At 44.1% G+C, this 15,906-nt stretch overlaps 1 protein-coding gene across 2 annotated transcripts in view; it reads left to right on the top strand.

Moving 5' to 3' along the window:
- BAIAP2L1 (BAR/IMD domain containing adaptor protein 2 like 1) overlaps positions 1-8,980 on the top strand; it is a 96,281-nt gene extending 87,301 nt beyond the window's left edge. For both annotated transcript variants that reach the window (XM_075318054.1, XM_075318053.1), the window contains exons 12-13: positions 5,165-5,205; positions 6,391-8,980. In XM_075318054.1, the coding sequence (XP_075174169.1) occupies positions 5,165-5,205; positions 6,391-6,466 (117 nt within the window). In that variant the 3' untranslated portion in view covers positions 6,467-8,980. The remainder of the gene's footprint in view (positions 1-5,164; positions 5,206-6,390) is intronic.
- Positions 8,981-15,906: the final 6,926 nt, after the last annotated feature.

Below are 15,906 nucleotides of genomic sequence, written 5' to 3'. Positions count from 1 at the left end.
ACAGGGTACTGGTTGCCCTCCAGAAGCCGCCCTTCGAGCCTCTGAGGGAGGTTTCACTTTCTAGACTATCACAGAAAGTGGCTTTTTTGGTAGCGATCACAACTCTTCGGAGAGTGTCTGAGCTAGCAGCGCTGTCATCCAAGGCTCCCTTCCTGGTCTTCCACCAGGACAAGGTAGTGCTGCGACCCATTCAGGAGTTTCTCCCGAAGGTGGTATCCTCTTTTCATCTTAATCAGGATATCTCTTTGCCTTCTTTTTGTCCTCATGCAGTTCATCGCTATGAGAAGGATTTACATTTGTTAGATCTGGTGAGAACACTCAGAATCTACATTTCCCGCACGGCGCCCCTGCGCCGTTCGGATGCACTCTTTGTCCTTGTCGCTGGTAAGCGCAAAGGGTCGCAGGCTTCCAAGGCCACCCTGGCTCGATGGATCAAAGAACCAATTCTTGAAGCCTACCGTTCTGCTGGGCTTCCGGTTCCATCAGGGCTGAAGGCCCATTCTACCAGAGCCGTGGGTGCGTCCTGGGCACTACGACACCAGGCTACGGCTCAACAGGTGTGCCAGGCAGCTACCTGGTCGAGTCTGCACACTTTCACCAAACATTATCAGGTGCATACCTATGCTTCGGCGGACGCCAGCCTAGGTAGAAGAGTCCTGCAGGCGGCAGTTGCCTCCCCGTAGGGGAGGGCTGTCTTGCAACTCTAACATGAGGTATTTCTTTACCCACCCAGGGACAGCTTTTGGACGTCCCAATCGTCTGGGTCTCCCAATGGAGCACCGAAGAAGAAGGGAATTTTGTTACTTACCGTAAATTCCTTTTCTTCTAGCTCCTATTGGGAGACCCAGCACCCGCCCTGTTGTCCTTCGGGATTTTTGGTTGTTTTTCGGGTACACATGTTGTTCATGTTGAATGGTTTTCAGTTCTCCGACGTTACGTCGGAGTGAATTTGTTTAAACCAGTTATTGGCTTTCCTCCTTCTTGCTTTTGCACTAAAACTGGTGAGCCAGTGATCCCACTGGGGGTGTATAGCCAGAAGGGGAGGGGCCTTACACTTTTTAGTGTAATTGCTTTGTGTGGCCTCCGGAGGCAGTGCTATACACCCAATCGTCTGGGTCTCCCAATAGGAGCTAGAAGAAAAGGAATTTACGGTAAGTAACAAAATTCCCTTCTTTTATTTTTTTTCATTCCACATTACTTTAGTTCCTGTGAAGCACTTGAAGGGTTAATTAACTTCTTGAATCTGGTTTTGAGTACCTTGAGGGGTGCAGGTTTTAGAATTGTCACTTTTGGGTATTTTCTGTCACCCAGGCCTCTCAAAGTCACTTCAAATGTGATGTGGTCCCTAAAAAAATGGTTTTGCAAATTTTGTTGAAAAAATGGGAAATTGCTGATGAACTTGGAACCCTTCTAACTTCCTAACCCCAAAAAATGTTGTTTCAAAAATTGCGCTGATCTAAAGTAGACAAGTGGGAAATGTTATTGTTATTTATTAACTATTTTGTGTGACATAACTCTCTGGTTTATGGGCATAAAAATTAAAAGTTTGAAAATTGCAAAAAATTTTTAATTTTTTTGTCAATTTTCAAATTTTTTCACAAATAAAATAAAAAAATATCATCCTAAATTTACCTCTAACATGAAGCCCAATATGTCACGAAAAAACAATCTCAGAATCACTGGGATCCATTGAAGCGTTCCAGAGTTATAACCTTATAAAGTGACACTGGTCAAAATTGCAAAAAATGGCCTGGGCATTAAGTACAAATCTGGCTTCGTCCTTAAGGGGTTAAGGAGCAGTGCAGCTTCTTATTCTGCGGGATTCAGAATAACCTCAAAGAACCCTTCAAACACAGACCCTGCGATATCAGAAATCCCGAAATATTAGTATATTACTGTCCAAGAGACAGAAGTCCGCAGCTCCTGAGATATGCCAGGAGGGGCTGAGAGCATTGTTCTTGCCTTTTATCGCTACAGGCCGAGGTCAGCTTGCCCTTGATTGTCAGGAGCGCTCCGTTACCCAGTGAAGAGGAACGCCGCAGATGGAAATATATCTTTATCTATCACCAGCACAATAACCAAAAACTGTACTAAAAGGAGTATATAAAATGTAGTGAGATTTAAAGTGATGGGAGTCCTAAAGGAAGGCGTGAGGGTAACCTAGAGGCCCACAGCAATTTCAGGGGTTCACATATTATATTTGTACTTTGCTCAGACTAAACTGTGGGATTTGGGGAATCCTCAAAGTTATGTCTATTTTTAAAGTCTCGGAAGTACAGGGCAGACAAATGGAGTGTGGCTGAAGGATCAGACTACAAGGTTTGTAGTCTGTTACCATGGAGACACCTAGTTCTGCGCAGGAGCTGCAGACCTAAAATGGTGAGGCGCTTTATTGAAGCCATTCAAAAAAAAAATAGATACTCTTGGGACCACAGGCAGAGTGCATATAAATATAAAAAGTGCTATAGTTGCAGAAATCACTACTTTTTGTAAGTTTGCATGTCCTAATGGGATGGGGTTATTTCCTGTAGATGGGACGGGGGAGTACTTTCTGTAAATGGGATGTGGATGCACTTTGTCAGAGACTGGGGGAGGGGTGATTTCTGTCCATGGGACTGGGGGAGTGGCGCTTTCTGTAAATGGGACTGGGGGAGTGGCGCTTTCTGTAAATGGGACTGGGGGAGTGGCGCTTTCTGTAAATGGGACTGGGGGAGTGGCGCTTTCTGTAAATGGGACTGGGGGAGTGGCGCTTTCTGTCAATGGGACTGGGGGAGTGGCGCTTTCTGTCAATGGGACTGGGGGAGTGGCGCTTTCTGTCAATGGTACTGGGGGGAGTGGCGCTTTCTGTCAATGGGACTGGGGGAGTGGCGCTTTCTGTCAATGGGACTGGGGGAGTGGCGCTTTCTGTCAATGGGACTGGGGGAGTGGCGCTTTCTGTCAATGGTACTGGGGGAGTGGCACTTTCTGTCAATGGGACTGCGGGAGTCGTGCTTTCTGTCAATGGGACAGGGGTGCACTCTGCAAATGGGACTGTGGGAGGGGCCCACTCTGCAAATAAGACTGTGGGAGGGGCGCACGTTCTGTACAGTGGCATGGAAACGTTTGCGCACCTCTAGTTAAAATTACTGTTATTGTGAACCGTTAAGCAGGTTGAAGATGAAATGATATCTAAAAGGCATAAAGTTCATGCTGACACATTTCTTTTGTATTTTAGGCAAAAAATAAATACAATTATATCTATCTTTTACATTTTAAAATCAACAAAAGAGAAAAAGCCAACGCAATGCAAAGGTTTGGGCTCCCTCAATGGTTAATACTTAGTAGCACCTCTTTGGTGGGTAGCTTTTTGTAATAGCCAAGAGTCTTTCAATTCTTGTTTGAGGGATTTTCCTCCATTCTTCCTTGGAAAGGTCTTCCAGTCCTTTGAGATTTGCTGGTTCATCTTGCATGCACTTCTCTTTTGTCGTCTAGCCACAGATTTTGAATGATATTCAGATCAGGGGACTGTGAGGCCATTGTAAAACCTTCAGCTTGTGCCTTTTGAGGACTTTTGATTTGTGTTTAGGAGAAGCTATCCTCTTTTCAACTTCACCTTTTTTACAGATGCAGTTATGTTTACATCAAGAAGTAGTTGAAATTTATTTGAATCCATTCTTCCCTTTACCCGTGAAATGTTCCCCATGCCATCGGCTGCAACACAACCCCAAAGCGTGATTGATCCACCTCCATGCTTAATGGTTGGCAAGCTGTTCTTTTCCTGAAAATCTGTGCCCTTTTTTCTCCACACATACCTTTTGATCATTGTGGCCAAAGAGTTCTATTTTAACTTCATTTGTCCACAGGACTTATTTCCAAAATGCATCACACTTTAGATGTTCTTTTGCAGACTTCTGATTTTGAATTTTATGGACACATGAGAGGTTTATTTCTGATGACTCTTCCATGAAGGCCATATTTGTGCAGGTGTTTCTGAACAGTAGAATAATGTACCACAACTCCAGAGTTTGCTAAATCTTCCTGAAGGTCTTTTGCAGTCAAGCAGGGGTTCTGATTTGCCTCTAGCAATCCTACGAGCAGCTCTCACAGAAATTCTGTTTGGTCTTCCAGACCTTATCTTGACCTCTGCTGTTCCTGTTAGCTGCCATTTCTTAATTATATTTCAAACTGAGGAAAGGGCAACTTTGAAAACGCTTTGCTATCTTCTTATAGCCTTCTCCTGATTTGTGGGCTTCCACCATTTTCAGAGTGCTAGGCAGCTGCTTTGAAGAACACCTGGCTGTTGTTTTTGGCACAAAGTTAGAGGAGGCTGGCTTTCTATAAAGCTGTGAAATTTGCATCACCTGGCTTTTTCTAACGTTGATAGTAAATAAGCCATAACCCTAACAGGCTAATTAATGTAGCAGTTATTTTGACCAGGAGTGCCCAAAATTTTACATGCCACTGTAAATGGGACTGGGGGGGTGAGCTTTCTGTAAATGAGATGGAAGACTCTTTCCTTAACCATTTGCTGTCCCTGAGCTGTTTACAGACCATTTCAGGGTGGAAAAAGGAGAAAATTGGTACCTGTGACCTTAAATAGAAAATGCAGAAAGACAATATCTGTGCAATCTGGCAATATTTTAAGAATGGTGCATTGGCCAAAATTGCAGATACAACGCAGGTGGTTATATGTGTGAGGAATGCTGCACACGTGTCACTGCTGATCTCCCTTGTACTGTGACTCACACTTCCGAAACCCACCTTTGGCCTTTAGATAAGGGAAGCTAAAGATTGAACACCATGCAATACAACTGTGCGACTTTGGAAAAGGCAAATTACACAAATCTTAAGAAAAGTCGTCTTATTAGGAATGTGCATTTACAATTAATTTACAATCCATTTTATATATGCAGAATTTATCAGATTCTCCATGAGGTGCAAAGATCTCATTGGTTGTGAGGATAAGATAAGGATAAGGTTGTGAGGGTGCAGAGATGATTGTACACTGCTGACACCTAGTGGCCACTTCTGTGTATTGTCAGCAACATTGATAAGGCTTATATAGTGCAGAGGATTGCACCAGATTATCTATTTATTTTTGTATTTACAGAATGAATTTGTTCATTACAGTTTATACAGTGCAAAATTGATTTTCTAACTTTTTTTTTTTTTTTTTTTATAACAGAAACCAACACCAAATGGAGTTATGAAACACCCATTCTTGAGGTATGACATGTCTATTTCTAGAGGAATTTGACAATTTGGAGTAAAGAATGGGATGAAAAGTATAATATGATGGGGGAGGGGTGGAGTTGCAAGTAGATGGACGGATGAGTGTGGGGTCGAGAGTAGAGTAATGGATATGGTTGAGGGCAAGAGTACAGTGAGGGATAGGGGTGGGATGAAGAGTAGAGGGATGGATGACAGTGGTGGGGCAAAAGTAGAGGGATGGATGGGGGGAGGGCAAGAATGGATGGATGGAAAGGGGTGGGGCAAGAATATAGATACAGATAGGGATGGGGCAAGAGTAGAGGGACGAATGGGGCAAGAGTAGAGGGAGGCAAGGGAGTGGGATCAAGAGTAGAGGGACTGATGTCAGTGGTGGAGTCGAGCGTAGAGAAATGGATGGGGGTGAGGGCAACAGTAGATGAATGGAAATGGGTGGGGGCAAATGTGGAGGGACGGATTGGGATGGGGCAAGAGTGGAGGGATGGGTGGGGCTTGGGGGCAGGAGTGGAGGGACGGATGGGGCTGGGGGAAGAGTGGAGGGACAGATGGGGATGGGGCAAGAGTGGAGGGACGGATGGGGCAAGAGTGGAGGGACGGATGGGGTGGGGCAAGAGTGGAGGGACGGACGGATGGGGCAAGAGTGGAGGGACGGATGGGGTTGGGGGCAAGAGTGGAGGGAAAGTTGGGGCTGGGGGCCAGAGTGGAGGGACGGATGGTGCAAGAGTGGATATGGGTTGGGAGCAAGAGTGGAGGGACGGATGGGGGTGGGGCAAGAGTGGAGGGACGGATGGGGGTGGGGCAAGAGTGGAGGGAAAGTTGGGGCTGGGGGCAAGAGTGGAGGGACGGATGGGGCAAGAGTGGAGGTATGGGTGGGGCTGGGGGCAGGAGTGGAGGGACGGGTGGGGCTGGGGGCAAGAGTGGAGGGACGGGTGGGGCTGGGGGCAAGAGTGGAGGGACGGGTGATGATTGGGCAAGAGGGGAGGGTTTGGATGGGCGTGAGTACAAGAGGGGAGGGACGTGTACGTGGTGAGGGCAAGATTAGAGGGAAGTAGGGGGGTTGGGGCAAGAATAGAGGGATCTAGGCTCACTCTGCCTCTTCATAAATTTCTCCCTGTTTTTCATATATAATAGTCTTTCAACAATCCTTATTTTTTTATTTTTTTTTTTCTTCTTTTATTGCAGTGGGGAAAACCCGTTTGCCACTGTCAAGTTGCGCCCCACCGTGACCAACGATCGATCGGCACCGGTTATTCGATGAGCAGAATCCATTAATTTAATTTTAATTATTTTTTTTTCTGTGTCTTCTGTTATGTAAAATAATTTCTTTCTTCCCATTTTCGTTTTCATTTCTGAAATGATTTGAGCTCATTCATCCTAAAGTAAAAAGAAAAAAAAAATCACAGTACGACCAGATAAACGGGAGCGCCGTGTTTGATTCACGACTCGTATTTCTCATCCTGGTTGCCAATGTTTTTGAGCAGAAATAGTTAGTGGTAAATAGGTTTATGGACTCATAAATGTTTTTCACATCTCAGTAAAACCAAATATGTTCTGTGTCATTAGCTCTTATGTCATAATATCAAGCCTTAAAGGGAATCTGTCAGCAGGTTTTTGCTATATAATCTGAAAGCAGCAACATGTAGGGGCTGAGAACCTGATTCTAGCAATGTGTCACTTTGCAGTGGCTGTTTCTTAGCCCTAAGAGTAATCCTCTGCTTGTTCAATGTCTTGACGGATCATATGCTATTGATTTTCATCGGACACTCAAGCTCGTACTTTCATAATGGGGTCATAAGGAGCGACGTGGGGTGATGACCTGTACAACCGCCACTTCTATCACTTTTTTATGCCAGTAATATAAGATTTCAAGCTGTTTATAGGTCTTTGCATGTTACAACGCTGTGTAGGATAAGTTGCCGCTTCCTCTGACATTACTTATGTCATTTATAGGCTGAAGCTGATTTGAAGTAGATATTCTGTCCTCACTGCCCCCTGCCTGCACATGGCAGTAATGCACTTACTACATGTTTTCCTGCGTTCCCCCTGCTCCATTTTTGCTGCTTCCATCTTGATTAGGATCAGGCAATTGGGTGAAAGAGGAGCAAAGAGCACTCAGTATTACCATTAGGGCCGCTATGCGTGGGCAAGGCAGGAAGTCTGTGTGGTCCAGTTTCGACCAATGGCTACAGAGAAGGAAGTGATGTCAGGAGGTGGGGCAACGTCTGCCACACAGTTAGTCACATGCTGCGGTAGACCTGGTCTTAAAGGGAATCTGTCACCCGTTTTTTGCCACCTAATCTGAGAGCAGCGTAACGTAGGGGCAAAGATCTTGATTCCAGCGATGTATCACTTACTGGGCTGCTTAGTGTAGTTTTGATAAAATCACTGTTTAATCAGCAGTAGATTATCATTACAGGACTACTTGGCATGCTGCAGGTAGTCCAGCATACTCCTGAGCTCTGTATAACTGCTAGATCTGCAGCAGAGAAAATGTTGATTTTATCAAAATGACATCAAACAGCTCAGTAAGTGATACATCGCTGGAATCTGGGTCTCTGCCTCTCAGATGGGGGAGCAAAAATCTGGTGGCAGATTTCCTTTAAAGATCTAATTTACTGAGCATCTCAGGGAGCGGAGTAAAAAAAAAAACAAATAACTGACCTTGTATATGTAATGTGAAGAAAAAAAACAAAACAAAACCCCACAATACATTTAGCAAAGGGTTATTCCTGTTCTAACAGGACTGATTTCCATCCAACTAGCAGAATTGTGATTGCAGCTCTGAATGTGACAGGATGTAACTCAGAATCCATGCAATATAAGTATATCATATCCTAAGGTGAAGATATACCTTCTTTAAATTCTGGCTAGCATCAATCCTTGAGCGACTTTTTTTTATTTTTCATGTTTGTTTCAATGAAAAAAAAAAATTGTGTGTATAGGCCGCAACATACTATCCTCTTTTAAGAGGAGGCCTGGTTTGAGCCTCTCATTTATTTAAATGGGTACCCACTTCAACGGACCTTTAGTGGTGCAGAATAACTGCTGTCTACTAACACCAATGGTGCCTGTTTTATATATAAGGCCACAGGGGAAAGTGATGCCTACAACAAACGGTCCAATCAAGCCTCTATGTGCTGCTGAATCTCTACAATCTTGCTATTACACGCACTGACCTGTTGACCATGGTGTCATATGTCTTCCGGTTGTCCAGAGTAATTTAGTTATTGACCAAGTTAAGGGTGAAAATTTGGAGTCGTTCATTTTTATTTCCTGACCGTAAAAAAACAAATGGATATATACTGCTTATGTCACTATCTGCTGAGTATGATTTCTCCTCTGTATGTATTTATCTGCTCCGTTATGACAATATATGCATATCGGCAAGCAAGGATGTTCCTTTCATACAAGGTTTGCAGCCTACAGCTCCCCCGCTGGTGTGATAGTGCAAGTGCCAGTATCCCAGCCTGTGCTGTCAGTGCGAGCTGGAAGACGAGACTCACAACAGCGGGAGAGCCACAGGGTACAAGTCCACTTTCACACACCATATTCTTTCAGTGTTTTAATGCTTCCACATTTGGCAATGAGTTGGTTAAGTTATTTTGATTGTTATGTTACCGATAACAGTAAATGCCTTTATATAAAGATATATATATATGTAAGTATATGCATAAAACTGTGACTTCATAAAAGGAATATAAGTTTCTTTAAATGAAATCCGAAAACACTTGGTTGTAAGATCTCTAAGACAAATAAATATTCTCGTATAAAAGTTACTTCTGTCCGTGTTCATTGATCGCTGCGGTGCTGTCAACACATTTGATCCGACTTGAGAGTATCAGAGGTAAATGAACAGATTACGTACCCAAACTCACCCCTTAATATAGGTACATTTTAAGGTTTTTAACCCTAATATTCATTCATTAGGTTGGCAAGAAGAAGAGAGATTAAAGAAAGTATGGCTACATGATCAGACTACACGAGGTTTGTTTGTAGTCTGTTACCATAGAGACACAAAATGTACAAAATTGCCTATTTTGAAAGCAATTAGCACTGGTCTGTAATACCGGACACATCCCATGGAAAATAATGTATGAACAGTTCAGCCTATATGGTTATATAGATCCGTTCACGAGTGTGTCACAGCCTGATGTGATGTTAGGGGGATCTGGGATCAGAAGGTCGGAGCGTATAGTTAATTGCAGATCCTCTTTTTGTGCCCGCTCGTCGTTTATCCTGAGTTGTAGTTTTTTTTATTTCATTCGATGCTGAAGGAGTTAAGGTTCCTGTCTATCCTTATTAACCTGCAGTGATCTAACTGGTACTTGTAATATCAGCTGCAGCCACTCCCTTCTACTATAAGTAGTCACTCCTCACTCCAGCCTATGTTGGCTATAGCTCAATCTATGCTGTCCACTTTGAATGAGCCTGGTTCTGGAGAAGCTGAGATGTTGCTTCTGCTGCAGCTGAGAAGTTCCTAATGGAGAAGCTGTGGAGTGTTATTTGAGGTCTTTTAAACGAGCAACAATGTAGAGTTTTAGTACCACCCACTTACTGAAAACTCCACTTAGGCAACAATGATACTGAACCATCTCGGATAAGACTATTAAGTGGTAATGCAATAAACAAAGTTCCATATAACATCAGAAAAAAGGAAATAAGCAGCCGCACTTACCATTTGTGACACATCCTTTATTGAAGGTTTATAAAATCACCGTGGAACGGGGTGCATGTAAGGGGGAGCGGGGTACATCGGGATGATGCACCCTGCTCCCCCTTAGCTGCACTCCGCTCCACGGTGATTTTATAAATCTTCAATAAAGGACACTTCGACGTAAATGATGAGTGCGGCTTTTATTTGTGGTTTTTCCCCAGCTGTTTGTCTTACCTTCCTCTTGTTGTCTTATGGCAGTGGCAAGACTAGCGTCTCTCTCTGGCCTTCACTAGTCAGCATGAGTTCAGGGCCAGCAAGGGCATAGGTAAGTGACAGCTAACGGAGGGAAGGACCCATATAGGTACGTTAGGGAATGCAGAGCTCAGCCTCAGGTGAGTGTTAGGAGGTGACCCTTCTCACTAGCGTCAGGACTTCCCGTTGTATTGCTTCCCTGGTTTCCCATTGTGTTGCGCCACTTTCCGGGTGTCCTCTCGAACCAGCCATGACACCAAATTTGCTATGAAACCTTGTTCAAATGCAGTTTCACTGGTAAATTCCTTCAAACCATCAACCTAAAAATTAAAGTGGTTATTCTGTGCCATTCTCTTTCTCATGGACAATAGCTGTGCCCATGAGCGTTACAACCCCACACACCTGTAGAGACATGCGCTCATTGGGCAGGTATTGTGCGCATGACTTGATGATTAGAAAAGGTTATCAGCACGATACCTGCCAATCATATAATCAACAAGTGTGCGGGGTCGATTATCGTCAGCCCTATTCCCCTGCAATGCAGACGTGACAGTTGCCTTGTAGCCACTTCAAGACAGTAGTCATCAAAGGTTATACAAAGGAAAAGAATAAAACAAATTCTACTCTTAAAGGACCAATGGAGGTTTTTTCAACACTGGCCACCAAGGACCATGAGTGACACTCTACCGGACTACCAGGCTGCTTGGGTGTACTGCTCACAATTCATTCTAGCGTGTTCACTCATTATTTGGGGTTAGATTCCGATTACCACTGACCATTGGATGCTAATCTGCCACTACAAAATGATACTGGGAAAAGACAACTTGTTGACTGTTCTCAAAGATCTTGTTGACTACATGAGACCTCTGATGTAATGGGTTTGGAAAAGACACTACTAATGATGACACCGATGGTGCAGTCCCTGACAGAAGTTCTGTCGCTTATCCATGTTATGTAAATAAAAGCTTATAACCTGACTTTAAATTCATCCATTGGTTTCATAAATTACTCTCTTGAAAGCTGAAACCCTACCAAATTTGATTTAGGTTATGAAAATAAAGTTGCTGAAATATTGATCATTTAATGAACACAGAAAGGTCAGATTTTGGCAAGACAAATGTTTTGTCGCCTTGTCATATAATGCACCCCAGACCTTCACTTGAACTGCAAATTGACCTCTGACAACATGCCAAAAATCCACACTGTGACCAAAGCCTTGATTATCAAGATGGTGAAGACCAGATCCACTGCAGAGGTGGCTGGCACCTTTAATGTGTCTCAACGTCAAGTACAAAGAATTAAAAAAAAAAAAAGATTTGAAGAGACTGGAGATGTTTTTGACAAGCCCAGGTCCGGCAGACCCCGCAAGACAACTGCTCAGGCAGAACGTTTGTTGGTTATAAAATCCAAAGCCAGCCTCTCTTCTACTGCAGCAGAGCTCCAAAAGGCCTGGTCACCTCAAGTCCCTGTGTCAACTAGAACAGTTTGTAGGATTCTGTCTCGAAATGGCCTCCATGGTCGAATCAGTGCCCAGAAGCCAGCACTAAACAAAAGGCAATTAAAAAAAGTGGCATTTGCCAAGTCTCACAGCCTGCTAAACAGATGGACGCTGGAAAAGTGGCAGAAGGTGGATTTCTCTGATGAATCTTCAGTTGAATTACACTACAGCCACTGCAAATACTGCACATGACCTACTGGAGACCGTATGAATCCAGAAAACGGTTACATTTGGTGGTGGAAAGATCATGGTCTGGGGTTACATTCAGTATTGGGGTGTGCAAAACATTTGCAAGGTGGAAGGCAATATCAATAGCCTAAAATATCAAGAAGTATTAGCTACCTCTTACATTCCCAATCATAAAAGGGGTCAAATTCTGCAGCAGGATGGTGCTCCATCTCATACATCCATCTCTACAACAAAGCTCCTCCTGGCAAAGAAGATCAAGGTGCTCAAGGACTGGCCAGCCCAGTCACCAGACATGAACATCATTGAACATGTTTGGGGCATTATGAAACAGGAAGCTTGGAAAACAAAACCAAAGAATCTAGATGATCTCTGGGAGGCATGTGAGACTGCATTCTTTGCTATTCCTGATGACTTCATCAATAAATTGTATGAATCATTGTTGAACCGCATGGATGCAGTCCTTCAAGCTCATGGAAGTCGCACAAAATATTAAATATGGCTCTAATAGAACCACAACTTCATTCACCAATGTTATGCAACATATCTTTGTATTAGAAGATAAATATTTGTTTGAATTTCACATTACTTTCTGTGGGCGACAAAACTTTTGTCTTGCCAAAATCTGACGTTTCTGTGTTCATTAAATGATCAATATTTCAGCTTTGCAGCAACTTTATTTTCATAACCTAAACCAAATTTAGGAGGGTTTCAGCTTTCAAAATAGTAATTTATGAAACCAATGGATGAATTTAAAGTCAGGTTATAAGCTTTTATTTACATAACATGGATAAGCGACAGAACTTCTGTCAGGGACTGTATATGATCTGCTTCCAGTGGTTCCATGGTCCGGTCCCAAGACCTTTTACGGTCAACTTAAAGTACCGTCACACTAAGCAACATCGCTAGCAACATCGCTGCTGAGGCACAACTTGCTAGCGATGTTGCTGTGTGTGACATCCAACAACAACCTGGCCCCTGCTGTGAGGTCGTTGGTTGTTGCTGAATGTCCTGGACCATTTTTTAGTGGTTGCTCTCCCGCTGTGAAGCACACATCGCTCTGTGTGACAGCGACAGAGCAACAACTAAATGTGCAGTGAGCAGGGAGCCGGCTTCTGCGGACGCTGGTAACCAATGTAAATATCGGGTAACCAAGAAGCCCTTTCCTTGGTTACTCGATATTTACCTTCGTTACCAGCGTCCGCCACTCTCAGCTGTCAGTGCCGGCTCCCTGCTCTCTGCACACGTAGCCGGAGTAGACATCGGGTAATTAACCCAATGTGTACTGTGGCTAGGAGTGCAGGGAACAGGGAGCCGGCACTGGCAGTGTGAGAGGCGGACGCTGGTAACGAAGGTAAATATCGGGTAACCAAGGTAAGGGCTTCTTGGTTACCCGATGTTTACCGTGGTTACCAGCGTCCGCAGAAGCCGGCTCCCTGCTACCTGCACACGTAGCAGAGTACACATCGGGTAATTAACCCGATGTGTACTGTGGCTAGGTGTGCAGGGAGCCAGCGCGACGCGGTGTGCGCTGGTAACCAAGGTAAATATCGGGTTGGCATACTTCCAAGTGTAGAGACGCTCCAGCGATCACTGCCAGGTCAGGTTGCTGGTGGGATCGCTTGAGCGTCGCTGTTGCTGGTGGGATCGCTGGAGCGTCGCTTAGTGTGACATCTCACCAGCGACCTCCTAGCAACTTCCCAGCAATCCCTATCAGGTTGTATCGTTGTTTGGATCGCTGGTAAGTTGTTTAGTGTGACTGGGCCTTTAGACACACTTTGCATCTATGTATTCATTCAGTGTTGTGTCTAGATGCTGTTTGGTGTTTGCCCCATCCAGTTTTTTTCAGTTGCAATCGTCTGCAAAGTCTTGTGTATCTGTATCTCCTTTTCCTCTGTGCTGATAAACCCATTGTAATCGCTGCCAACTGCTATCTAGAAACTATTCATATTACGCTGTAATCATCTTTATGAGCTCTTGTCTCTATCCAATTTGTTTATCCTACTTCTCTTCAGACCTGCTGAATAACCAATCATCTGCTGTATGCATTACGAACTGCAATCTAAATACAGTCAACATTATACTGCAATAATTTTGTACAAAACTCCTGTTGGTTCTACAACCTGCGTCTAAAGCCTAGTTCAGGCTTACCGCGTAAACCATCATCTGCTCTATATCGCTGACTCTGTGACTTCTAGTGTGTCCTTTTTTGCTTTTCTTGCCATCCATCATGGCCCATTGTCCATGTCATTGATGATATGCCATCGCCCTCGGTCTGTGAGACGTTCAGCTATTGAATCCACCTCCTGGTGAACCCGAACATTAGATAAGTAAACACTGTGACAAGTGATTAGCTGCAGTGGTTTTGTGCTGGTACACTGCACGTACAGGCCAGCAAGGAAACATGAACAAACAACAATGGGAATGGGGTTTTATCAATGTGGTTTTAACTGCTGGAACCCACAGTACTGAGAGGGGGGGGAAAGGATGGAACCAGGATGCGTTCTGGAAAAGACCAGTTGGAGGAGGTAGTGTCATTCTCTGGGCAATCTTCTGGGAAATCTTACGTACTGGAACCCGTGTGGATGTTATTTGACATGTATCAACTACTTAACCTTGTGCAAACCAAGTTCCCCCCTTCATGGCCCTCTAGTCACTATCTGGGCTTTCTCCAAGTCTTCTGACCAATGGGTCCAACCTAACTTGGCTACGGTCTCTGTATAGATGAGATTTTGATCTTGATCATCTTGCTTGAGACAGCAGTTGAGGAGCTGTGGCCTGGACGCTGAGTGATGTTGTGACTTGATTGGAGCAAGCTCTTTCATGGCTGTTTTGTGTGGCCTAAGTTGTCTGCAGTGACATGTCATTGTTGTGACATAAATTTGAAGGCCTAAAACAGCAAGGAGAGGTTATTGCTAGGACTTAAAGACCAAAGATAGAGCGCATCTCAAAAATCTATCAAGACAGTCCAAGGTGCGCTACCAGTGATAGGTGCCCACTACCTGATTGCAGTCAGATGCATTTGTTATTGATGAGTGCTTGCCATCATGTTGACGTATAACACTTCCCCACGTTATTTTATGGAGCCATTCACATGTCTGATTTTTTTTTTCCCCTCATATAGAGTCTGAGGAGCAAAAAATGCATCATGCATGATTGTCCTCCAAGAATCTGATGAGTCACACATTCAACTCTATGGGTCGGTGAAAACAAAATTGGACTGCACTCATGACACATATTGACTTGACAACTTAGAGTAGGTTGGGGACCCCCCCCCCCTCTTCATATTAGGGAAATTCAGGTCACACTCTAATCAAACTCTGATCAGAGTGTGTTTAGCATAATCTGATCAATTTTCTCGGATGAGTGACAGAGACACTTTACTTTGCGACCACCAAGCTCTATGCTGTCTAGTAGTGTCGGTATCGAGCTTTGTTCTTCCTAGTGTATGTATCAAGGTTTTTGTCTCCTAGTAGTGTTGCCACCAAGATTTGTGCCTCCTAGCAGTGCTGCTGCCAAGATTTGTGCCTCTTGCTACTGTTGCCACCAAGATGTGTGCTCCTAGTAGTGTGCTACCAACATTTCTTCCTCCTCGTAGTGTTGCCACCTAGTTTTGTGCCTCCTAGCAATGTTGCCTCCAACATTTGTGCCTTTTACCAGTGTAACGACCAAGATTTGTGCCTCCTACTTGTGTTGCCACCAAAATTTCTGCCTCCTAGCAGTGTTGCCACTAAAATTTGTGTCTTCTAGTAGTGTTGCAACCAAGATTTGTGCCTCCTAGCAGAATTGATACCAAGATTTGTGCCACCTAATAGTGTTGCCAACAAGATTTATGCAATCTAGTAGTGTTGCCACCAAGATTTCTACCACCTAGTAGTGTTGCCACCAACATTTGTGCCTCCTAGTACCATACCCAACAAACAATGCCACCTAGTGATATAATCACCAAGCATTGTGCTTTCAACAGTGTAACCACCAAGCTTAGACTGTTTCTGTTCTTGTAAAGTAACTCTTCAAGCGGAAGCTAGATAAACATATAGCTGGGGGTTGGACCCGATGGCCTTTGAGGTCCCTTCCAACTCAACCATTCTATAATTATATATATTCG

The sequence above is a fragment of the Anomaloglossus baeobatrachus genome, chromosome 7 (assembly GCF_048569485.1).
Source record: "Anomaloglossus baeobatrachus isolate aAnoBae1 chromosome 7, aAnoBae1.hap1, whole genome shotgun sequence".
In the NCBI taxonomy this organism is placed as follows: Eukaryota; Metazoa; Chordata; class Amphibia; order Anura; family Aromobatidae; genus Anomaloglossus; species Anomaloglossus baeobatrachus.
The sequence above is the reverse complement of the archived record's forward strand: the minus strand, read 5'-3'. Positions and strand labels throughout refer to the sequence as shown.